Genomic DNA, 26,018 nt, shown 5'->3' with positions numbered 1-26,018 from the left:
TCTCAAGGAAAGACGGTGAAACTCATACAAGCATTTGTTTGATGCTATTGAAAGAAGAGGGAAACAAAAGGTGGTAATGCTATCCATCTTCATGGCCCATTTGAGCATGACTTTGCACCGCGGTTAACATATGTGCTCGCACTCACATGAGCCGGCCATTGTGTCTCAAGGTAACTCTGTCGCCATCTAGTTTGTCTCACATCTTCTTGATGCAGCATGTCGGCAAGATGGTATTAAATGAAAAGGAGTACGAAACTGAAGCGGACATCTAAAGCGTTTTTAGTGACATCGCTCCAAAAACAAGTTTACCTTTTCCTTACCTACCTTCTTGTAGCTGACATATACCGTTGCATTATACATGTCAGTGATGTCCTGAAGACCTTGCAGGACTTGTCAAGTCTGATGTTCAAGGAGCCAATTACAGTGACAGGCAATAGTTTGAATGACTGCATGGCAGAGGTTATTGTGGAGATATGAGATGTCTGCGAGGGAGACCTGTGCTGCAGGTTGATTTGGCAGCGTCCTGACAGGCGGAGAGGAATGGAGATGTAAGGAGGATATGGAGGGGCATGGGGCATTAAAGTAATAGATCAGTCTGTCATTGCTAGTAAAACTCACTTTATGTTTCGAATAAGGAACAAATGAATGGTCACAATTGTTTCACGTTTCAAATGAGTGACCACAGCCAAGACAAGGATAAAAAGAAAGGACAAAAGACAAAAATATAGAAATGGCCCCTGTGACACAGAGAAAGAAGTGATTGTGCCAAAGAGACTAAAGGAATGATCACAGGGAGGAAACACGGGATAGGTTGAAGTGATGAAAAGCTAAGGGGTCTTTGTGGAAGGTAATGAACTAAAAGTAAGAGCCAATTATCACTCCTAAACCTTCACACATCAGAGTTTGCTTGTGGTAAGGCTTCACTCTGTGTTTAACTGAACCGTATGTTATCGCTCCCTTTGAAATTAGACTCCCAGCGGGTTCCACATTAAACTTTTTAAAATCAGTCCTTTGTTTAAAGCTAGGGTCGCTGATGTTTCCCCAAGTTTCCCCAAGTCCCTTTTCGGAACAGGATTACTACGTATAGCTTTAATGTTATGATTTAGCAAATTCAACACCTGAAATTAAAGATTTAGGCTGAAACAATCCCGCTTTGTCTAAGGGTGAAGGTGTCCCAAATATTTCTTCGGGAAAAAGGGAAAGGGTGGAAAGACTTTTAGCCCTTGAAAATTGAGGTTATCTGGGGATACACTTGGAAATGAAGGGGTGATTCCAAGTTCACTAACAAATGTAGCATTTTCTAACATGTTTTTAGTTGACAATTTTCGACAGCACGGTATATTCATGTTATAACAGTGATATAATTTGTTATACATCAATGTTTTCCTCAATACTCTCTTTTCAGTTGAGCTATTGACAGTCTTTGTGGTGTTTTGCAACATAGCCGCTGTAATGTGTCAGATTGTGCTTTACTGTTGGGAGATACCACCCAGCATGTTGAATGTCTTGTTAAACTTTAAAATGTGAACTTGTGATACTTTGAATCTATTAGAAACAATAACAGCATTGTTAATTTTCTGTACACTGAACTTATGACAATGATTTATTCTTGATATATTGTGCAACCACTTTTCATGAAGTTTTAGATATTATATCTGGTATCATTAATCAGTATCAAACATAACAAATGTAAAATATTCCTCAATTTATCATCATCATAATTATTAGAAGCTGTGGTTTGATGCATGTATTTTCTTTATAATTTTTAACTTTCATCAAGACAAAAAATAATAGACATAAATTGTGCCATATTTCATATTTTTCTTTTTAAGATACACTGTCACAAGAAAAAAAACACATAAATAGGTTCACCACAGTGTTTGCTTTATTCAGATGTGTTCTTCTTGGAAAAAGTAAATGTCCTAAAAATAATCCACTTTAAACACCATAGTATATTTGAGTATACCTCAAGTGGGTTTAATACTTAAGTCTATTTTGAAATATCAATACTGTGTTTTTGTTGGTATATTGGAAGTAAAATGCTAAAAATGTAAATATATTTTATAAAAGTAGATAAATGCTTCACTGTGATACATGTGACATAAAATGTTTTTGTTCATTCTAAACAAGGACAGTAAATGAAAGACGACTTTTGTTGCTGACATCTGAAGCAGGATTGTTAACTGTTGACACAACAAATACGGCCATATTGAGTCACGCATGTTTATGTACAAGGAATCAGTGAGAAGATCTTGAGGAACCCCATTTCTTAGTGGAATATTTAAACTGCTAAATTAATTTAGTCCAAATCCACAGAAAAGATGGTAGAGTGAGGGGTAAGCCAATGAAATGGGTATCACCCTTAAAATAATTACTAATGAATAAATGGTAACAAATAATGCAAACTTGCCTATTAAGTTAATATGTATTAATATGTATGTACTGCTGCAAACTTAACTCCTCTATCTTTGTGTCCTCAAGTTATGTGAGGTGCTGAGCTCCACATCCATGCTGTGTCAGGTCCCAGAACTGCCAATAAGTTTGGCCAGGCAGCAAGAAGCACCTGAAAAACCTGACGAGTTTGGCTTCAAATTGGACGATGTGCAGTCCCTGATGGCCCTCAACAACACCAACTTTATCTACTATCCCAATCCTGAATTTGAGGCTCTGAGTCCCTCTGGGGTCCTGGACCTTAAACCTGGGTCACCGATCATACTAAAAGTAAGCTGATTAAGATCTCAAGTCCACATTTTCTTGTAATTGATGACGGATTAATGTTTACTGAATGTCTTCTGTGATACAAATTGTGCTCCCAGCATTGGCTATATGTGTATGTGCTTAACATTGAAAAATGATTTTAATCAGGATACTTGGAGCAAAATTCTTGACTAGAAAAGAAACTTAATGTTCTGCATTGTTTTTGTATTTATATATATGTATAACTGCGCTTGACAATTGAGTAATGTGCATCGTTTATGATAGCACAATTAAAAATAAAGCATAAATTGTCTTTACAGGGACGGAACTTTCTTTCCCCAACCAATAGTGGGAATGGAAAGTTGAACTACACGGTTCTGATTGGAGATAAGCCATGCATGTTAACAGTGTCAGAGACCCAGCTTCTTTGTGAGTCGCCCAACCTCACTGGTCGCCACAAAGTCCTGGTAAGTGTTAATGTAGCGCAAACTAATGTGTAGGCTGCGCTGGGAAGGAAATCAGTCTTACAAATCAATTGAAAGATTTAGAGACAGACATTCATTGTCTTATCACCCATCCCTTTGTCTGCTCTCATACAGTGCGTGCTTCTAATCAAATCAGCCATGTGGTTCCTGTTGGTAACCACAAGCAGACAAAAGACAACAAATAACCCTTCAGTAAGAAGAATTATAGCTGAAGCAAACTCAATAAAGATTCCATTTATGGTTTTAAGAGCGACCACTTTGAGCAAAACATTTCCAGATATTACCACCTGAACTCAGCATCGCAGAGAGATAAAAGACATTACTGTAAAATAAACAGAGGTGTGTAGACGCTTCAATCTGCGACTGTCTGTTGCTGTACTTTTGGTTTGATAAATCGAAATGGTTTTTAGACTTCCAAGAGGGCCTAACAGAAGACATTTAGGGAAATCTGGTATGTTTTGAGCTCGTTATGGGTTTTGATTATTTTGTGTCTTGAGTTTTATTGTTAAGGCAATATTGAACAGCATTTACTCTGAGATTTTCTTATTTTCCACAAAAAAAGTTGACCTAAATTTTGCACATAATCTGAAAAGTATTTTTTTCATGTTTTGATGACTATACAAAATGAAACCAGAATATGAATAACATTGTATTTGCAGGCTTAAATAAATGTTCCATGGTCCATTTGTCTGTCCGTCCCAATCATATGTTTATCCACACTTCCTGCTGCACAGTACCATTAGTTTGTCCATCTGTTCATTCAACTTAACAACCTACTACTAGCCACCAGTTTCTTCCTTAAACCAATCATGGAAGTTTGTCCACTTGCGCCCATCCAGTGACAGAACCATTACTGTCCCATCTGTTTGTCTTGCCAGCCAATCATTAGTTTACCCTTTCATCCATCCAAGTAGCCATTTGTTTGTCCATTCGTCTTTCCAACCAACCACCACTTTGTCCATTCAGCTCCAAGTTAAATCTTGGTCATGATTAAAATGTCTCCCATATATTTAAAGGGAAATTTTGCGTTTGTTCTTTTACAGCAGGCTATCAAACAAACATATTCCACCCTGGAATACTGTCACAGAACTTTGAAAATGTCTAGGAGCTCTATGTAAAAGTAATATTAATTATCAAAACATTAATCTGTACCCCTTTTGTGCTTTTCCGTGACAAGGCACGTGTTGGTGGCATCGAATTTTCCCCAGGTGTGGTCCACATAACGTCTGACAGCCCACTCAGCAGCACAGCGATCATCGGCATCGCTGCAGCCGGCGCGTTGCTCATCTTTTTCATTGTGGTGGTACTTATTGCCTATAAGCGCAAGTCTCGTGAAAGCGACCTGACTCTGAAGAGACTACAGATGCAGATGGACAACCTTGAGTCACGTGTGGCACTGGAGTGCAAAGAGGGTAATGCTTTGCTATAAATGGATATTCCTTCATTTTAGGATGTTTACCTAATTAACAATGTTGCAACCCTTGAACTAAACCTTGTGTCAAGAATGTCACATAGTTTGTTGGGTGATCCTACATTAGCAAAAACTTCCATGCCCTTTTCCAGCTTTTGCAGAGCTTCAGACAGACATACACGAGTTGACCAGTGATCTAGATGGCGCAGGTATCCCCTTTCTAGACTACAGGACCTACACCATGAGGGTCCTTTTTCCTGGCATTGAGGAACATCCTGTACTAAGAGATTTGGAGGTATGGTAAAAGCACTTCATATTTAGATTCTGTTAGAAACATGGTATGGAAGAAAATCAATTTATCCTGTTTCTGTTTCAATGTTTTAGCAAAGAGGTTTAATTTCTGACAGTAAGACACAAAGACATTTCAGCAAATGTGCTTTTTAATAAATAAAAAAACAGGATTTTCAAAACTTTTTCAAGGCAAAACTTTGGTTTTGCATCATTTCTCTTCAGTTCTGTGTCCTTTCCCTAGCACATGAATGAATATGACTCCTTTTCTTCAGTCTTCAATAAACACCAGCTGTAATCCAATTAGCCCTTTTGGAAATGAGATCAAAACGAGCAAACAAATTAACAATGTGGTGGGTCGCAGTAGGTGAAATTAACACAGATGTTGACTGTTGTTGCTATCTGGTAAACAAAAGCCCTCTGATAGCTGACAAAAGAGTTATTTCAAAGCCAACAAGACAGACTTCAAATCAAAACTGTGAAATCATTAATAATTAAAAATGACATGAGGTGGTAGGTGTTTTTTTTTTTCCATCTCCCTAAAACAAATTAAAAGTCAATCATCTGGAGAAATCCAAAATGAAAAAAGAAAAAAAAAAGAAAGCATTAAGTCATTTATCCTCACTGGTGACGTTGATAGACAACCATAATTGAACAGGTCATCTTGTTCCATTAAAAGAATGATGGGCCCCTATTTCCTCGCCTTCAGGGTTAACTATCCCATCCCTGATGAGAATTTCCTCACTAATAAGCCATATTAATTATATTTTAATTGGTATAAATATCAAACTATTTGAAGAGCATTATGTGGAAAAATAGCGTAATGGAAAAGTAGCTGGCCTATCTTGGGCTGTTGATGAGCATTTAATTGTTATTGATGCACCGAATAATTTAAAGTCAAGTGCTGATGGTTTACCATAAAAAAAAAATATCATAGGTGCTGAAAGTTCTTTGGTTGGAAAATTCTCAGCACTAAAATATTTATGGAGTTTTCATATTTTATTTGTTAGGTTTAAAAGATCGGGTTTTGTGTAACAGTCACATAATCACAGTGCCTTTTTAAAAATATTAATCCTTCTTGATTTCTTTCCCCCGCATTTTGTTATATTACAGCCACAAACTACAGTGTGTTTTATTTGGGATTTAGGAGATGGATCAACATAAGGTAGTGTTGATCTAGCAATTAAAAAAGGTTTACCCAATAGTTTATGCATAACTGTCCTAATTGTGGCTTTCTTTCCAATCAGTACCAAGGAAATATTTGTAGAACCAAACTGTAATCACAGCTTGAAGTTTTTTTCCGTATGTCTTCAACAGCTGTACATATCTAGAGACTAAAATCTGTTACGATTCTTCTTTTCAACCGAGCTTGAGGTTAGTCATAATGGATGGAGAACATCTATGAACATCAATTTTCCAATCTTGCCACAGATTCTTAATTGAATTTTGATTGATTCTGTCTGGACCATTCCATTGCAGTTCTAGCTTTATGTTTAGGATGATTGTCTTTGTAAAATGTGCTCCTCCAACCCAGTCTCTAGTCTTTTCTTGATATCAAATCTTCTTCCAGGATTGGCTTGTTTTAAACTCCAGCCATCTTCACATTAACTCTAACTATATTCCTGGTCCCTGCTGAAGAATAGCAACTTCACAGCACGATGCTGCATGCACATTGATAGAGGGGATAATGTGTTCAGGGTGAAGTAATGTCTTACACATAGTGCAGAAAGTCCAATGTTGGTCTCCTCTGACCCGAGCTCAGTCTTGCTTGTTTATGTCCCCTAGCTTGTGGCAAACTGCAAACGGGACTTTTTATAACTTTCCACAAAGACTTGCTTTTTGCCACACTTCCATCAAGGCCAGATTAATAGTTTCCAGCTGCGCCACGGTCTTAACATTTTCATATGATGGATTCAAACAGTAGGATAATCAAAAGCTTCAGATACTGTTTCATAATCCGACCGTGCTTTTAACCTCTCCATGATGTTCTCCCTGGTGTGTTTATCTGTCCCCATCATGCTGTTTGTTTTAACTCATGTTCTCTAACAAAGATTTTGACTGAACAGCTTTATTTATAACGGGATTAGATCAGTGGAACCGATTCACTACTAAGAGGACAACATCTGGTTGTTTTGGGTTTTTTTTAGGGTTATCAGAGTGAACGGGGCTTAACAAAATGCATGTCAAAGTTTTACTTGTGCAATTTTCTACACGGCATTGTAAGTTAAACCCAATTTCAAATTTTTTTGTGGATTTTTCTAACTGTTTAGTTAAAAGATTTTCCTTTTAGATCTCGATGTAAACCCTTAAGTAGTAGTAGTTCATATCCTTCTACAGTTCTTTCTCCAGTAATCTGAGAGATTAGTTAAATTTGCTGTATTTAAAATTATTGTAGAACATATGTTTTATGGTCTATAATTCATGCAATGATGATAGAAAAGCTAATTGTAGAAAGTGGCAGAAAACCTTAACGTACATTTTTAAACGAAGACCTGCATTCACACTGCATGCACAAACGGCTAATATTCCAACACATGCAAACACAGAAACACATTCTGACAAGCTGCATAAAATTAGACTTTCAACTCAACAATAGCTCCCGGCAGATTACAACCACCTCAAGGAAAAGGTAGAAAGACGGAACATATGTGGGCTGACAGCTGCATTGGTTGCAAAGCAAAGTCGTTTTACCCTGAGTGTTACTGACAGATAAAAAACATAATCTCCTAAGGTGCTTTTTATGAAAAAATGGGGGGCAAATGCGCACATGTTGCAAGTTACAACTATAAACAGTGCTGGGATGATGTGGGCTCAGATGAGAGGAATTCATAGCACCACATTGCCTTTCAGCTTGCATTAATATGGAGCACGGTGCCATCGAAATAATACACACTCCCTACTGAGGCTTGGTGTTTTCCAGGCTTTAGTCTCAACCTTCAGACAAAAGCTTGAAAATGTTACATTTCTCATCTCCCTGGTTTCCTCCTTTTTGCTTTCATCCAATTATTTCACATATATCCTTCATTGCTAAGGATTATTCTGTTAATTGCCATTGTATGATTAGGTAAAAAATATATATATGTTTTATTGTTAGTATTATTTAAAACATTGTTTTCAGTTTTAAGTGTTTTTTAAAACAATGGTGATGAAGTTAACATTTTAGTTTTAAAAAACAAAACACTGTTTAACTTGGAAGACAGAGAGCTAATAATACATTTAAATGAACCTGTGACTAATTAGGTCTATGTATTATTGACACTTGAAATCTTCACGTTTTGCCTGCTTTTGTAATTTCTTCTGCTTTTCATTCCTTTTGTTTTGTCCCAGGTGCCAGGCTACCGCCAGGAGCAAGTGGAGAAGGGGCTGAAGCTCTTTGGCCAGCTCATTAACAACAAAATATTCCTGCTGTGCTTTATTCGCACTCTGGAGGCCCAGCGTGGCTTCTCCATGAGGGACCGTGGCAACGTGGCCTCACTGATCATGACCGTTCTGCAGAGCAAGCTGGAGTACGCCACTGATGTCCTGAAGCACCTGCTGTCTGACCTCATAGACCGCAACCTTGAAAGCAAAAATCACCCCAAACTGCTGCTTCGCAGGTAATTAGTGGGCGCTCAGTGAGGACTTTGTGGGAAGTGATTCTTCACAGGTAGCCTCTTTCCCACAGCTGATGACAGATACGTATGACTTTGTTTGCTTAATTCCTTGCTTTTTTCAACTACTTCACACTTGCAGAAATTGAAATGAGTGTAAACCTTATTGTGATTTGAAGCTTTTAAATCATTTCTTTGAGTGAAATGGTTCGACAACCAACAACTTCAACGCATTTTAGATTAAGTGCACGGGTCTGACTTTATTGTGGCATTCTTGTTGTCCACAATGGTGCACAATTTTACATACGGTGTCAAATATAATAGAAACCTTTTACTATTGGGCTCAAAATCCCTTTTCTCAGAATTCTGAGAAAAAAAGTCAGAATTAAATGGACTTTTTTTTTTCTTTGAATGGCCCTAATCCTCTTCCATAAAACCCTTACCTTGGCATCTCCCAAAATATTTCTAGTTATGGTGGATGTCGAGGTAATTTTGTGTCTCGTCTTAACATAAAACGTTTCTCTTAGAAGACATTTATCCCTGTTTGTAGTTGTCAATATCAGTCAAACTCAAATGTGTTGATTTTGAAGCAACCGCTTTCGGTCCCCACCATCATATTTCTTGATAGAGTGAAACTTGCTCCACTGTAGACAATGGTGCTGGTGTTTGCAGTCCATGCTAAGCTTGTTCTTTGGTGGTTTTTGACCTGTTCTCCGTCCTTCTGTTGTTATTTTAATTGACAGTTTGTGTCTTAAGGGACCCTTGTGCATGATTGTGTGTTCCAACAGAACAGTGATCCCAAGTACACACCAAAACTGGTTTTGTAATGGACGAAGCAGGCAAACATTAAATATCTAAAAAAAAACCTGACCCCAACCATCATAAAATTTATAGATTATGCTTTAAAATCTGGGTCCATGCCCAGAAACCACCAGCATAAACTAACTTTTCCATTTCTGCCAAAAAGAGCGGTCAAATATCCATCCAGAACTGTACTAGAAGGTGCACCTTCCTTTGGGATTTTCCACCAAATCGCAGTGTATGTACATAAAACAGCCTGTGCATAAATGTTGGAACTGTGTATTAGTGAAAATCTAATATGCATCCATTTTGGGGGCATCAAATTAAATCTTCTAAAATAAAAATAAGTTTCAAATGTATTTTAGTTTTAAACAGCCACAGTCAGTCCAAGCACAAATCAAATGGATGGTTTAACCAGTGGAGTGTATATAAACCTCTGACTAGAACATTTGTTTTAGCTGTTCTTGGTAAGGGATGCAAATGACAGGCCTACAGCGGTTATGTGAGCTCTCAGACACCAAAGGCTGCATATGCTTCTCAGTGTTCCCTATCTATGACATGTTTGGATTAACTCCTGTGACCTTGAATCACTGGCTCAGAGTCAGAAACACCAGAGCGCATTGCTGTGCACATCATTAGCAAAATAATTATAATTAATTAGCAGCGAATCCAATTTCAAATTGCTTATGAGGGAAGGAAAAACTCATTCATGAAAAATGGAAAAAAAAAAGATTAGAAATGCCTGGCTCTCTGAGACGATCACAATGCTCCCTTGGATTTGCAGTCAAAGCCTGAATGGCATGCACTTGAGCACAGTACTGTATGTGATTATGCGTCCTGCCTGCAGTGTGTGGTAAATATAATGATTACGGTTATGTGAGTAAACCAGCTTCTTTACAGCTGTTGTGCATGTGATTTGTGCAGGCGGCTGCATACGTATGTGCACACGGCATGTTTCTTTTTTCTCTCACAGGTTGTCAGTCCAGCCTTGACAACCCCAAATGATTTGACAGGCATGAGATAAATTAAGTTGTCTATTGCATTTCAATTCAAATTCAGAGTTTCCCTCTGGCTAAAAACACTCGTTCTTTCTGCCAATAATGACAAACGCATAAACACAACATGGAATAGGCAGATAGAGCTGAAATTAATGCTACTCACTGTGCTGTCCAAGAGACAGCTTGCTTGCTCGTCTTGTAAAAATATGTTTAGACTGTGGTAGGTGATGCAGAGATATTATTGTTGCCTGTGTAGGTCGCTTGATTATAGTGCTTTGTAATATTATTTCCAAAACTTCTATTTACACTTAGGCCGATGGTTTTACTAAAACTAAAACGACATATTTCTTTTTTAACAATTATTCAACAAAAATCTGATAATATCAATGTGAGCTTAAAGGTAAATTGACGAAAACAGTGTGCATCAATGAAAGCTAAGTTAGATCATACAGTATGATCACACAGAGGTTAGATATGCAAAAAGTAAAAAAAAAAACAAAGGAAGAGAAGTGTTTTAATGGATAAAAGTTTCAATGGGTCCCCATAGTCGTTCAAAACTCTGGGCTTTCAGTTGAAGTTGAGCAGTTAATTATCTATAATGTATACTTGTTTAATTTTCTGTGTCAATGATCTATGATTGCTGAGTCAGGCTTCATCCAATTGACTGTAATAATCTTCCTTGCTGTCATTAAAAGAATATGTAACCAAGGCCTCTGATCATGAGTAAGATGACCAGGAAACACCTTAAGTAGAAAGATTACAGGGTCAAAGGGAGTGCTTCTCTCCAGCGTATTCTTGACCCCTTTCCAAAAGTTTTGTATCTGAGGGAAATCCCAAAATGTGTGGGTGGGGTCACCCGCATGACCACAACCCCTCCAACAATCATCACTGTTACATTTTGAGCAAGAATTCCTGAGTGGTGTTTTTAAAATCTAAAATTGTACACTTCCAATCTAATTCCCTTATGGCATCCAGAACAAATGTTTTCCCAAGAATTGTCCTCCAATATGATATTCAGTTCCATCTCCCATTGTCGCTTAATGTGCTAAGTATGATCTGACATATCCTCCATCAGTTTGTTTTTATACATCTGGAACATTTGTTTTCAATCAAATGAATGAAATGCTTTTCCATATTTGTGGACTCACCTTTTTTGATCTATCGCATAAATAAGCAACGCAACATTGAAGTTTTTGGTTGTAACATGAAAAAAAATTGAAGGTTACAGGTATGAATTATTTTGCAAAGCACTGTAATTGCGCTCGAGTTTGTTGCAGCCATTAAACAATATAGTAACTGCTGATGCTTGCAGTAGATAGAATATAGGAGGTATAGCATAAAGAGCTCAAACAGCGAGGCGGTCAAGGACAGTAAAGACACTTCAAGCTTTGTTACATAGTGAAGAGGCATGGAGACAAGCTGTGAAGTCAGCCCTTTGATCGTTTTTTTTCATGAGCCACGAGAGCCTTGTTTGTGCTATTTCTGCAGATCTATTTCTGCATATTGGATGGAAATTAAGACCGATCAACAACCGCAGAATCAAAATGCAAAGCACATTCCTCTTGATGACAACAGAGCGAAGGCAAACCTGGGGAAAATGCCAGTGCATGCTGCCTGCACATAAGGGAAAACACATGTTCACATCCCATTCGCACTCAGGTTGATTTCCCAATTGTCGTACATATGATGGCAATGGCCACTGATCAGACAGTTGCATCCCATTATTCCTCCTCCTCAGATTAGCTGCTTAGTTTTTCACAAACCCAGTAAGAAATTTAGATCTGATATGGCAAGCTATGCCACCCTGTAGTCTGTGATGACTGGTGTGTCCTTGGTTAGCAGATAAAAATAGCCTGGATACATACACACAAACTTGAAAGCTCTGGCTAGGGAGAATTCACCCCCCTCTGTATTTTTCTTTCTTTAATTTGTTCCATCTCTTTTCTCTCTCATTTTTTGTGTTTGCTTATTTTTGGTATTATTCTACTTCACTTTCTGGCTCTGTCTGCTCGCTCTTCACAGCTCTCCTCCCATCTAGTTCTCAAGCTCATCACATGTGTAATGTTGGGTCTGCCTTTATTTCACTTTTCCTGTCCTTCACTCGCTCTCTCAATCTATATTCCCATCTCTTACCTCCCCTTCCCTGTTTTCTTGATTGCTAAATCAATGCTTAAAGTGCGTGAGCTCTGGCACAGCATGTGAGCAAAGCTACCCACTACCTCCTCTTCCAAGAAATCTGTGTGTGCGTTTCTCTCTTCTCTGCACACACGAGCTCACATCCTTCCATCTGTCCCATCTCAACCTGTGCTGAAGCACAACCACCAGGCAAGCTAACTAACGAGAGCCTTCCACAACCATCTGTCGCTTTGCTTCCTGCATTCTACTCCTTTAACTTCTTTCTAAGCGTCATATCTCCATCTCTTTCACTTTTCCTGTCACACAGAGCTAAAATCCTCCCGTCCGCCTTAAGTTTTATTTGGCTGCAGTTAAGGCATGAAAATATTAGTGCTGATTATGGTCAAGAGGACCCAATATGCTTATGTGTTAATCACAGCATTACCTTCCAGCACAGAGACCCTGTCAGCATGCAGGTGGACAGGCCTCGCTGCAGGTCCATATGGATAATGTTGGTTGATAGGAAATAATTTTAGTCCAGATTTTTGAGTGTGAGCATCAAATAGATGTCTGAACACGTGCGTCAGAGACTGGGTGATAGCAGCAGGGCCTCACTCGGATACATTATGGCACACGGGATGACCTAACCTCTTAACTCACACCTAGCCAAAGTGAGAAATAGAAATGGTTGGTTTAGCATGTGACTGAAACCAGGCCAGAAGAGAATCTTATGTTTAACTTGTTTCAACTTGATTTGAATGTTTTTAGATTGATGTGAGTCGGTCACTGATGTACAGTGGTGTACCGTGGCTTTAAAAAACTTTGCTTACCACTGCCAATCACTCTAATTAGGGTTTGCTGCTTTAAAACTGCAGTTGCCAAAGTCTTGTCTGTTAAGCAACTGACTGCGTACTGGCTGCCTTTCTAATTACCCATATAATAACAACAACCACTTGAAAAGTACTACAAAAGTCAGCTTTGAACAAAACTCCTGGTCTCAGATATGTTTAAGCACATTCAAAATGACTAATCTAATCTCTGTTAACAGTGCACAGGCAAAAACCCTGACAATTATATTCATGCACTATGGTTATGTACACATGTTAAGAGGTTCTGGGACCAGATATGCAAGGACTTGTCAAAGTGCCTGGGATATAAAATTTCCCCTTCCCCTTCAGTTTGTTTGCTGGGGAACTTAGATATTTCAAAAAATAATATCAGTCTGCATGACTGCCCTGTGTATTACAAAGAAAACCATCCTCTTGAATTGGAAAAGTAAAAAAATTCTCAGTATCAATCAGATACTTTTAGAGATCTTTTGTTGGATCATATTAGTCTTGAGACAGAATCTGCCTCCACATCAGATAGATCTCTCTGGGCTCCTTTGATCGGCTCCTTCAATTAGTGCAAGTGGGTCCTGTTGGACATGTCCTGTGGGACGTGGTGGCTGATTTGGAGGGTGCCTGGGTCTTGGGGATCTGGGGGGTGCCCAGGGTGCGGTGTCTGGTGGGTCCGGCACCAGGGTCTGTGGCCCCTGCTGAGATAGATGGCTTGTACTTGTATAGGGCTGTGGGGGCCTCAGGGCGGCCTCTGGCAGCCACTTGCGATGCTTTTGGGGGGTTCTGCGCTGGTGGATATGGGGGACTGGCCTGTTAGCTGTGCTGCTCTTGGGTGGGTCCAGGGCTCTGGGTTCCTGGGCAACACACCCCAGGAACCCCCTTGGACATCAACATCTCATGGCAGATCCTCTCCCCTTCAGGGGTGCTTGGATGGCTCCGTATCCAGCTCCTTGTCCTGGTCCATGGCAACTCTTAGTGCTGGTTCTATCTGGGGAACAGAGGCATGGTTCGGGCAGGCTGGGTGACTAGAGTGTTTTTTTGTTTGTTTTTTTTCCCCCCTTCTCTTCCCCGGGACGGTCTGGAGAGTGGGTGAGTGGGTTGGGGGTGGTGGTATTGGTCTTGGTTTGAGGTTAGCTCTCGGACCCTGCCACCTATCTCTGGCCCTGCGGGCTATGGTGGTGCAGCTTGCAGAGCCTCCCTCTTTAGGTGGGTTTTAGGATAATGGGTGTCCCTGTTGGAGTCAGCAGGGGAGCTGACATCCTGAAATGGTATGTCGCTCCCCATTCATTCCTCCCCATCCCTGGACACCTCCCTCTGGCTGCTCCAAGGTCCATACACGTAGGACCTTGGGGGTGGGGGGTGAGGGTAGATAAATTGCTGCAGAATGTGGAGGATTTCCCAGCCCTGCTGTCTGGTGACGTTCTTGGCCCAAATTTCACTATACATCTTATAATGTATAATTTAAATTATAACATTATCATAAAACATATATATGTTGGGCATTAATTGGGGGGTGGGGGTGTAAGGCATCTGGGGGGCTGATTGTGTTATCCTCACCCCTGGTGGCTTCCTCTGCCCCCATTCGCAGCTAGATCTTGAGGGTTCTGGGTAGGGTGCATGGGAGGTTGTGCTGGTACGTGCTACCTTCTGGAGAGGGGGGGGGGTGGTTGCTGGGATGCGGAACCCCATTATTGGCCCTCCCATTTTTAGAACAACATGCAACAACACAACATTTGAGCAGGCAGAGGCAGGCTTGGTGTCTTTCTCACACCATTGTTCTCCTATTGCTATTGAGCGGGCCACCTGGTCAGGGTCTGGGCTGAGGGTGGGAGTAGAGTCCTGGGGGTCAGCTGGGGCTGGGGATTTTGTTCTCCCCTGGAATATTGGGGTAGGGCTTAGGTATGGAGGGCGGGGTGCGAGGGAGGTAGCACCTCAGGTTTTGTGGGGTGGGCTGTGGTTCGTCTGCAGTTTATATACAGCAACAATAACTCCAGTCCTCCTTAGAAAGCAAATCTTTACAAATTTTTACATTTGCAACCCTTTATATGTTTGCACCTGTGCAGTCTCTTTAATATTCAAATAAATTTTGTTTCTTTAAGACAGAAGGTAAACCCCTTCCCCCATCCATCCAGTATGCATGCAAATTAGCTTTAGGTTACTATAAAATATTACCAATATATTTAGTACTTATCTTATGAATTAGTATTAAGGAATAGTCTGAATTAATCTATGTAAATTTGTATTATCCATTCTAACAGTTTTTTGTTTTTTGTTTTTTGAAGAAAGGACAAATCAGTAATTGTTTAAATCACATAGGTGCAAGTTGGTAAATGTACTCTCTTCACTTGGTAGGCAGCAAACAAATGAAGTGATGTTTAAGGGAGACAGATTGCTTTATTTTGTTAAAAAGGCTTATGAATTGCTTGAAGAAAAAAGTCTGATTTTTTTTTTTTTTTTATTCCACCCAAAACATACACACTGTCCAAACATTGTCCCATTTGCATGAACACAACAAAGGTTGTGCAAGCATAAAATAGAAACACAAAATGTCCAGGGACCCTGAAATGTTGCCATCTTCCTCCCAGCAAGATAGCAACTGTCCTGGGAGCAAGGTTGCTATCTTTTAAATGTCGATTTTCTGATACCCCACTGTCCCTCTTTAATCAGGGAAACCTAAATACTCTCATGGCCCCTCGGTTCTAGATCCTTCCAAGCTTCCACTGGCCCTCTGATTGACTGCCAAGTGGACAAAGCCCGGCCATGCCAACAAAGACCCGGCAGATTTCAAAAGATTAACCCAAACATAGGTTGCTGTGTTTGGATTATTAGCTGAGGAGAGGTTGGAATAAGATTGTTTTAAAAAGGTGCAATACCAAACATGAACATTAGATGTTGAACAGATCCATCACAGTGCCGTTTTTATCACGGCTCCCACCGGAGAGTGCTGCGAGTGAGAATGAGCATAAGCTAAGTGGTGGGACTGTGCCAAGACTTCTTATTACTGCTGGGCTGGCACCCGCTGCCATTCACACACACAAGCGTGATAAAGAGTAGTCAGCACACGGGATAATTTTTAGATACATACGCAGTGGGATTAATTTGTGCTTTTTGCACGCTAGCCTTGAAGCTGCCGCACACTTGTCTGGGCACAAAGGCACATCAGAAAACACACAATGTCCATTGGAAGTGACTAAGTAAAAGGAAGTTAAAGAGAAAGAAACGTGAGGGTTAGACTCAGCCAAACTATTGGTTATTCATTCTCTTCTTTCTTCCTTTTAGTGCTCCCTACTTCCTTCCTTCCTTCCCCATACACCTCCCCCCCCCCTCATCCCATGCCTCTTTTATCCCTGATGGGCTACATTTGTGAAAATGGAGAGGATTTGGAAGTGTGTGCGATTACATGATCCAGAATAGGGCAGCCAAATGGAAAGGAGGGAGGGAGGAAGTCAGCAAGGACACATGAAAGAAAAGATGAAAAGTGACCTTGTTGACCCTTGGATCTGTGGAAGGAGGAAAGGGCGGGACAGGCAGGAATAAAAGTGGAGGCACAGTGAGAGGCAGGAAGTTAATCCCCTCCAGGTGTTGTGCCAGCGTTGGTGGGGGGTACCAGACTACCCCACTGGCACATCATGCTCCCCCTCGTGCTGCAGTGTGGAGGCCTGTTTTTACGAGGCAGCCTGAATGGTGAAGGGAGGGAGGGCTGCAGGTGGCAGCCGACTCACCAAGGACAAAAACTGCACACACAAATGGGCACAATGGACACTAATCCTGAAATATTGATGTCTATGCTAGTTTCTCATTTAAAACAGAGGCAGGGGTGTGTTTATTATTACCCACACGCTCCCGCTGCTAACCAAGAGGGTTGCTGTCAAAGGATATCCGATACTAGCCTCTCCTTTTCCCCTCCTGCCACCACCGCTGTTGTTATTATGCATGCATATTAGTCATTCACACGAGATCACTCACACTGTTGGCCCAGGTCAACCCGCGTGCACACACACACACTGTTTTGCCACACCAGTGGAGCATAGATGCCAGGCGGAGAAGGAGAGGCAGATGTATTCATTCACTTTCTATTGTGCCTGGATCGAGTGTTAGTCCACTGAATAGACGAGGGAGCACTTGATAATGAGGCCAGTGTTATTACAGAGCCACTGCGGCCCCTAACAACATCACTCCACCGGGATCAAATAAAGGCTTTTAATTGCTTCGCCTCATATTAAAATCCCCGCCGCTTGCACATGAGCTGCCCTTGGCGTGCCTGAGCATAAAAGGCAGCCGAAAGATTGTCTGAAAGGCCATCGTATAGTTTGTGCAAATACAGATATATTTGTCCAGTGAAAGCCTATTCATTAGCAGCTGCTGCCATTTTTTTCGCAGAAAGGTTGACAATAGTGTAGAATATTTATGATGTTAATGTTAAGACTGCAGGGATCAAATCTGTAACATGCACTTTGTGTTTATTTGCAGGACGGAGTCTGTTGCAGAGAAAATGCTGACCAACTGGTTTACATTCCTCCTCTACAAATTTCTAAAGGTGCTGTAACTTTTTATTCTCCTCAACTTTAGAAAATGTACACAACATGCAGTTGAACTAAGAATTTTGTGTTAAGCAAATATAATTTTTTAGTACATAGAATAGTGCCAACTTTATGGCACTTTCTTCGGTCTTTATCTGATAGACCGACACAAGTAGGTTGCAATTCTGTATTTGAAAGAAAATGAACCATGGTTTTATTTATTTTTTTATAGATAAATATGTATATAAAAAGTGTAGTGTGCATTTTTAATTAGCCCCCCTGATACTCAGTACTTTGTAAAACCACATTAAGATGTAATTACAGCACATCTTTTGGGGTATATTTCTAACATCTGTTCACATCTAGGGACTGAATCTTTTTTGTTAAATATGTCAAGCTTGTCAGACTAGGAGTTTGTAAACCGCATCTTCTAAGTCTTCTGAAATTCTCAATTTAATTTAGGCCTGGACTTTGACTAGACCATTCTAACACATGAATATGCTTTGATCTAAAGAAAATTTATTGTAGCTCTGGCTATCTGATTAGCATCCTTGTCCTGGGAGGTGAGCCCCTGCCCTAGTCTCCAGTCTTGCATACTTTAAAAGGTTATCTTGCAATTCATCTTCCACCACTCATGATGGTTTCATCTGACCAGAATTCCTCCTTTTCCTCTACATAGGTTGCGGACCGAACAGTGCTCCAAATTGTAAAGGTTATAAAGCTGTTTAGTGATATAACCCAGATTTAAAAGTCTCCACAACTTTATCCGTTGCCCGTTTAGTGTGATCCTTGCACTGCACGATGCTGATAGTATGAGGCCTCTGCCACACAGTTGTCTTATTAGTGAGATTAAATAACACACAGATGGAATCCTTTTTTTATTATTATTATCATTAAATAAAATCATGCTTTCCTTTCCTTTACTTTGTGTTGGTCTATCACATAAATTGCCAATCTAATGCATTCAGGTTTGTGGCTGTAACATATCAACATGTGGAAGTTCAAATGGGTCTGAACAGCTTTGGTTGGCACTCTTTGCAAACAGAGATCCTCTGTTACTGTTTTTACAAGAAGCCTTTTTACTATTTCTTTGTGAGATGCTGAGATTACACTAACTTACAGACAAATATGACACAAATGTTTTATTAAATCCAAAAATATCTACAAAATATCTGTTATTTAGTCTTTTCACCTAATCTTAAAACCTGTTTCTTTAGTGGCACTGAGAAGAGAAAAAGGAGAAACGTTTATAAATCTACAGCAGCTTCTGACTGAGGAACTGGAGTGCTTTGATACAAACAACTGATTCCATAAAGAGTCTCTTTTGTGGAATATATCTTAAAATCTAGCAAAAGAGCATCTCTGTGTATTTTACCTACTAATGGTGGACACAAAAAGGTCTAGAAACCATAAGAAAAGCATCAGAATTTTTTCTTTATTTTGTTCTCAACAAATTGAGTCCATAAATGGTTTTAAAACTTCTATCTAACCTAATTGTCCATTTCAGGAGTGTGCAGGCGAGCCCCTGTTCTCCCTCTTCTGTGCCATCAAGCAGCAGATGGAGAAAGGCCCCATTGACTCTATCACAGGAGAGGCACGCTACTCGCTCAGCGAAGACAAGCTCATCAGACAACAGATTGACTACAAGACGCTGGTAAGGGATTCACCTGCCCTGGGATACTGGAGCCAAAGGGAGATGCTTAATGTGCTTGAGGGACAAGAAGAGTGAATAGGGTGGTCATGGGTGGTCGGTCATGAGATGTGCAAAGGGACACAGAAGTTGTTGTTTTCACGCTTGACATGCACAGGGGGCAAAAGAATGGTGACCTCACTAGTGGCAAGAGCTGTCAAGGAAAAAGCAGGGTTTCTATGCATGTATGACTGTGCACAAGCTGAGAAGTGATAAAGCTTTCTCCTTCTGCACCCTCTTGGCCATTAACCAAATCTTTTTGTTAGTCCTCTCTACTGTGACTACCAGTGAGTTTCAGCAGGTGTGTTACAGGCATCTCTTTACGTTTGGTTTTCTTTTCAGGTCTCTGCACCATATGTGGTTTACATCCCAGTAGAGTTCAGACGTACTTAATATTTATTATGAATTGTAATTAAAAAAGGTTTTAAAATGCTGTAAAAATGTTGCCCTAATAATTAAAATGTATACTCTTCACGACAAAACTTTAAAAATGACAAATGCATTTTGTCATAGTGATACAAACATCTGAAACAGTATGTAAAATAGGTTATTCATCTTATTTCTTATTAAAGTATACAGACATAGGCAAATCAATCCAAATTACTTCAGTATCACACATGCCTACAGACTAATTCAGATATAATTACAGTCCAGTTTAACTGTAAAGGTATTCATTCTTTATATTATTAATCAAGCAGTGTAATCACTGTGAGCACTCATAAAGTGCACCATTTACACTTAGACAAACTAAACCCGGACAAAATGCATCCTTTTTTGTGCTTTTCTAACCTGTGTCAAAAGTCAGTGACTGGGATTTAGATTGACTGGCACCTCATGCTTTTCTTTCAAGGTGTCAATCATATTCATGTTTCTGCTCCAGGTGGTCAACTGCATACATCCAGAGAATGAGAAAAGTCCAGAGATCCAAGTGAAGGTTCTGAACTGTGATACAGTGAGTCAGGTGAAGGAGAAAATGCTGGATGCCATATACAAGAACGTCCCGTATTCACACCGTCTAAAGGCCGCAGACATGGACCTAGGTAAGAATCCTAGGCTTTATATGTAAAATAATTGAATAGATTTAAATTTTCATTATTGGGTAGCAACTTACAGTGAGCCATTAACCATGCTGATTATTCAGTCTGCATAAAACTGTATAATTTAGAAATGTTGTGTTTTAATTCAGCCTTCATCCTTCTTGAATGTTTCCAATCATCCACAAACTCCAACGTGTTTTAATGGGATTTAATGTAATAAAATGACTCATCTATTGGAACAGCATTGGGTCATGGAAGGGACAGAATACATGGTTTAGAATTTTTTACAAAAAAAAACAAAAATTGTGGGGTGCTTTTGTATTAAGCCCCTCTTACTTTGATCAACTGAAATAAATTTGAATAAACTGCCTTCAGAGTTTACTTTAATTAGTGTGTAGAGTCCAGCTGTGTGTGATTTAATCTGAGTATGAATCCAGCTGTTCTGTGAAGTCTTCAGAGGTTCGTTAGAGAAGATTAGTAAACAGAAAGCATAATGGAGAATAAGAACCTCAGCAGGCAGGTCGGGCATAAAATTGCTGACACGTTTAAAACTAGATAAAGTAGTTTTTTTTTTTTAAATAGCCCAAGCTTTGAGCATCTTATCGAGAAATGTTCAATCCTTCATCCAAAAACACAAATCATATGACAACTCCAAACCTACAAAGACAACATTAATGAGGGAAGCAGCCAAAAGGCAGAGAGCCTTTATGGAGAAGCTGCTAAATCTGCTGACCTGGAAACTGATATAATCAAATAATCCTCAAATCTGTCTTGTATGAAGAAAGCCACTGTTGAGTGATAATAGCCACTATTTAAAGTTTGCCACAAGCCACATAAACTACACACTAAACAAGTTATCAGGTGAGACTAAAATTAAACTTGTTTGCCTATCTGCAAAACATTGTGTGTTGAGAAAATGTAAATTGCACATCACTCTGAACAATCCATCTCTGTGGTAACAGTGTTGCTAGCATGATGCTGTGGGGTTTTCATTCGTAGGGTGGGGACATTCACTGTGGTTAAAATAAAAGCTAATGTGGTGCTACTTACAGGCCCATCCTCCAAGAAAACTTGCTGAAAAATGTTATACTTAGTATTGATACCAACAGTAAATGCAATCAGATACCAAGTTTGTGTTTGTATCAATGAGTGAAAAGGTAAAAAAATAAAAAAGTAGAAATGTTCAAGGGTTATGAACAATCATCTGAGGCACTTTTTAACTTTGGCTTATTAAAAGAAAATAATTATCATAAAAAATGTTTTTTGATTCCATCTAACCCTTTCCAAGAAGTCCAACCATTCTGAGAAATATAGGAGTATTTTCCTTTACTTTCTCCGATGAGGTGTGTTGACATCCTGGCTGTACTGCTTAGTATATCTATCTGGTCTTTTGCCTGACCAAAACTGTCCATCAATGTACCCTTTTGTGAACGTCCATCTTGTTCAGATGATTGATCAGTAAATCAGTGGAGACAGTTATTTCTTCCTTTAACTAGACTTTTCTTAAAATGTGCTAATAATATTTCACAGTATCTCACATTATCAGCTATTTTAACTGAGTACTGTGCAGGGATGGAATAATTCAGCTGCTAATGGGCCACTTGTTGGGGCTCTGTGTGGGCATTAACCTACCAATACCTACAGACTGTATCATTACAATTGATTCTGCTTTTCATGGCTTAATATTCAGTGGCGTCTCTGGTATAATAAGTTAAGTGGGACACAAAAACATAACATCTATTAGCAGAAACTAAGCTTTCAGTGATTAATGCAACATGACTTTTATCAATTTTAAATGAAAAAGATAAATTAGCATTAACTAACACACTAGAAATGTAATTTTATGCATAAAACTACAAATAAAGGCTCACTAACAATGTTAATTTATTCAACAGAAAAGATTCACATCATTCCATCAATGAGCCAGCAAGGACAACCAACTCTAGATAGTTGCACAGTTTCCGACAGAACGTAAACGTAACGTGCATTTCCAGTATTTTGATTGGATGATCCGAGCTTGGGGCCAGAGTATTTGTGCCCCACCGCTGTCTACTGAGAGCGTGTTGGGCATGCACACTGCGATTTCAGATGTTCATTGTTCAAACAAACGTTGGTGGGCTGCCCCCGATATCAAGGTGCTTCAAGAGGATTTAGCCTACTGAGCTTGTCAGTTTTCTGGCAGACATAGATATATAGACACAAATGTTCCAAGCAGAATTTTATTGGTACTGGAATTGGTCTTTTTTACAATATTGCTCTATAAAGAACAATCATGTCCCACTGATTAGTGTGAACATAGACCTCCCTTGTGACATCTGGTGGGGCCAGGCTCCACTGGCCCCAAATGCAGAGATGCCACACTTAATATTGCAAAATGGATTTTTTTTTTAAGATGCTTTTTTGTGTTCATCCCAGTATATTTATACCCAAGTCCAAATCTAAGATGGGCTGAGTGCTTACCATGGGGAATCTGTTTGTGAGACAGCTAAGTGAAAAGACTGGTTCATCCTTGTGATGACATTCTTGGATAAAATTGTTTGATGGACCCCTATGGGAAAGATTGCTGGTTCTCTTGTTTTGTTGGGGATAGGAGTTAGATGTTCAGCCTTTCTTGGGGTCTGTTTACATGTATTAGAGCAAAGTCACAAGAGAACATGTACATATATTTTTTTTTCTTTAATCCATATTCAAAGAATGTAACATGTTGCACAAGATTGGAGGGAAGATTTTTTTTAATCATGAATCCATTAATACACTTGGAGCACACATGTTTTTAATTTGCGGATGTAATTAGGATCTTGGTTTTCATTCTTTAGTGACGGTAACTATTTAATTGAACCTGGCTTTACTTTAGATTGTTTTTTATCCCTGCACACTAGGTTTAAAAAAAAACACAACCTGGTAAACATGTAGTACCAGTCTCCAGATATCCAACTCACACTCGCAGACATACACAGGCTGATTACAGCGGCTGATAAGGGTAATGGGATTTGTGGCAGCCCTATCTTGAGATAAATTGACCGAGAGCATTGTTCTCCTGGGTGTTGTCTTTAATTCTACTATGCTACGAGCCACAATCTTCCTCAGGACACCATTGAAGTTTGATCTGAATGGAAGAGTGTTTATGGTGCTTTGTGCCAAAATACAGTGCCTTGCCAAAGTACCATTTATATTTTCTCACCTTAAAACCACAGTGACCCCTAACCTCAATATATTTGACGGCATTGTATGTGATGGACCTACACAGCGTGCCAAGCAGGAGAACAATGTTACATGCTTTAAAATTATATTTTTTACAAAAATGTTGGACAATTTGTAATATTTTGTATCCACTCCCCTTTACACCTATACCCCTAAAGAAAATCCAGTCAATTTCATGTATTACCAATTATTCTCAGTATAATGTCCGAAGCTTTAAACATCGTTCAATCCAAACCAACACTAAGAGCGTACAATACAACCCCAAACCTACCAAAAGATGCCAGTCCACCACAATGAACTGTTATCTACACAACTATTACTTGTGCAAATCTTAGGTTTATGGGAAAAGGGCAAAAATAACAACATTGTTGAAAGAAAGTCTTAAGATGTCCCATTCAGAACTTGTCACAAACATATTGAAAAAGGCGCTCTGATGAAATGGCACCAAAACTCAACATTTTGGCCTACATAAAAAAATAAGAGGGATGGTGCTAAATACTGGGCAATCCTGGAATAAAATTTGTTAGAGGCTGATAAAGACTTGAGACCTGGGCAGAGATTTACCTTTCAGTTGGACATACTGTCTAAACCAGCAGGAGATTTGGCAAGAGCCTAGGATCCTAAGCATATAGCCAGAGCTATGTTGGAAGGGTTTAGATCAGCGGAGTCCAAAGTCAGTTCTTAGGAGCTGGTGTCCTGCATGTTTTAGATGTTGCTCTGATTCAACACACCGTGCTGAGGAGCTAATTTAACTAAACGAATCAGCCATACTGACACAGAAGCACACAGAACACAGACATGGAGTTGGACACTCCTGGTTGAGATTGAAGCATATTCATGTTTTAGAATAACCTTGTCGAAGTTTGGAAAAGTACAGACTGATGTACAGAGGAGAATCTGAGGCAAGATTTGAAAATTGATGTTCTCAGGTACCCTAAAAAAACCATGATTTTCCTCCCACTTAACTATACACTAAATTACATTGTTCTACCATATAAAGTCCCAAAAAAACATATTTAAGTATAAGCAACATGAATATTTTGCAAGCCATTGTATTTATGCTTCTAATTACAAATATGGCTAAAGTAGCCCCTTCACTATGTGTCTTTATTGTGTCTGCATGTTATGTGTAATTTGTGTACATTCTGAGCCTGTGTCAGTCTCGTCAAAAATGTCATTATGGTAACACATAATGACAATAAAGACTCTCGATTCTTTATTCAGCTCTTCCTTTCAAAGCCCTTATGTCCTCTGCTTTGTTTGGATCTATACTGTCAGCTCACACAAATATACACGGACTCCTTCTGATTAGACTGATTAGAAACCTCCAGATTTGGGAACAAGGGGGGTCTCAGTTTGCTCTGGTTTTTCCCGATGTGTATTGTTATTATTAAATCTTTTCTGCCATTCTTTTTACGCTGTGCCTCTTCATTTGTTTACTGAGCCTTGACTGGAGACCAGAGCTCATTTGCATCTTTATAGAAAGATGTACTGCACAGACAAAAACAACAGGAGAATCTTTATTTCCTGCAGATTTTTCAGATGCAAACACATTTCTGGTGGATCCTCCAAAGACAGGCCTCATCATGCAGCACTGTGATTGCTGCTTTGTTTTTCTGTTTGTGATCAGAATAGCAGATGACAGTGGCCGACACAAGCGAGGAAACTCAGCAAGGAGCACAAGACAGAATGATATATTCAGAAAACTCTTGATGACTAAAAAAGAACAGAAGAGGCAGCTTCCTGTTTTCAACATGGCTGTCCTCTCCCCTGTTAAATAATATTGGTGAAGTACTCGATCAAAGCTGTTATTTGTTTTGCGCTGAGGCTGTAGATAAGTGGAAGGCCTGGTGTAATTGTTGCGTACATATAATAAGATGCTGAGGTAGTGCCCATCCCATCCTGTTGTTTTCATACAGCATAAAGTACCTTAACTGAAACGTTACACGTTGGAAATGCAGAAACTAGATGATTGGCACACTTTAGGTGGGATATGCTTTATTGGCTTGCTTACGCTGCATGACAAAGACAACAGTGGGGTACAGGGTTTAAAGGGGACATATCATGCAAAATCCACTTTTTCACCCCGTAGATACATTTTGTTGTGTACTTGAAGTCTTAAGGAGAAAATTTTAAATGTAATCTTTCTAGGTGCGGTGTAGAACAGCCAAACAAGGTCAAGGACTTCCAGCTTACCAGTCTCCTGAATCCACTTTTTCTTTCTCTGAAGGATTTTGTAGTCCAAGCTGAAGGATACTGTAGTTACTAGTGAATAAAGTCATCATTTGTTCATTACACCGTCCCCGAGCATACTACTAAAATGGCCGAACAGAGTAAGGTGGAACG

At 39.5% G+C, this 26,018-nt stretch overlaps 1 protein-coding gene across 2 annotated transcripts in view; it reads left to right on the top strand.

Annotated features, from left to right (window-relative positions):
• Positions 1 to 26,018, top strand: part of plxna4 (plexin A4) — a 301,699-nt gene that overhangs the window by 249,289 nt on the left and 26,392 nt on the right. For both annotated transcript variants that reach the window (XM_036149188.1, XM_012850624.3), the window contains exons 18-25: positions 2,482 to 2,721; positions 3,018 to 3,164; positions 4,360 to 4,594; positions 4,746 to 4,888; positions 8,209 to 8,477; positions 17,695 to 17,761; positions 19,252 to 19,398; positions 20,315 to 20,474. In XM_036149188.1, coding sequence (XP_036005081.1) covers positions 2,482 to 2,721; positions 3,018 to 3,164; positions 4,360 to 4,594; positions 4,746 to 4,888; positions 8,209 to 8,477; positions 17,695 to 17,761; positions 19,252 to 19,398; positions 20,315 to 20,474 — 1,408 coding nt within the window. The remainder of the gene's footprint in view (positions 1 to 2,481; positions 2,722 to 3,017; positions 3,165 to 4,359; positions 4,595 to 4,745; positions 4,889 to 8,208; positions 8,478 to 17,694; positions 17,762 to 19,251; positions 19,399 to 20,314; positions 20,475 to 26,018) is intronic.

This window comes from Fundulus heteroclitus, chromosome 17 (assembly GCF_011125445.2).
Source record: "Fundulus heteroclitus isolate FHET01 chromosome 17, MU-UCD_Fhet_4.1, whole genome shotgun sequence".
Classification (NCBI taxonomy): Eukaryota; Metazoa; Chordata; class Actinopteri; order Cyprinodontiformes; family Fundulidae; genus Fundulus; species Fundulus heteroclitus.
This window is presented reverse-complemented; position numbering and strand designations above follow the sequence as displayed.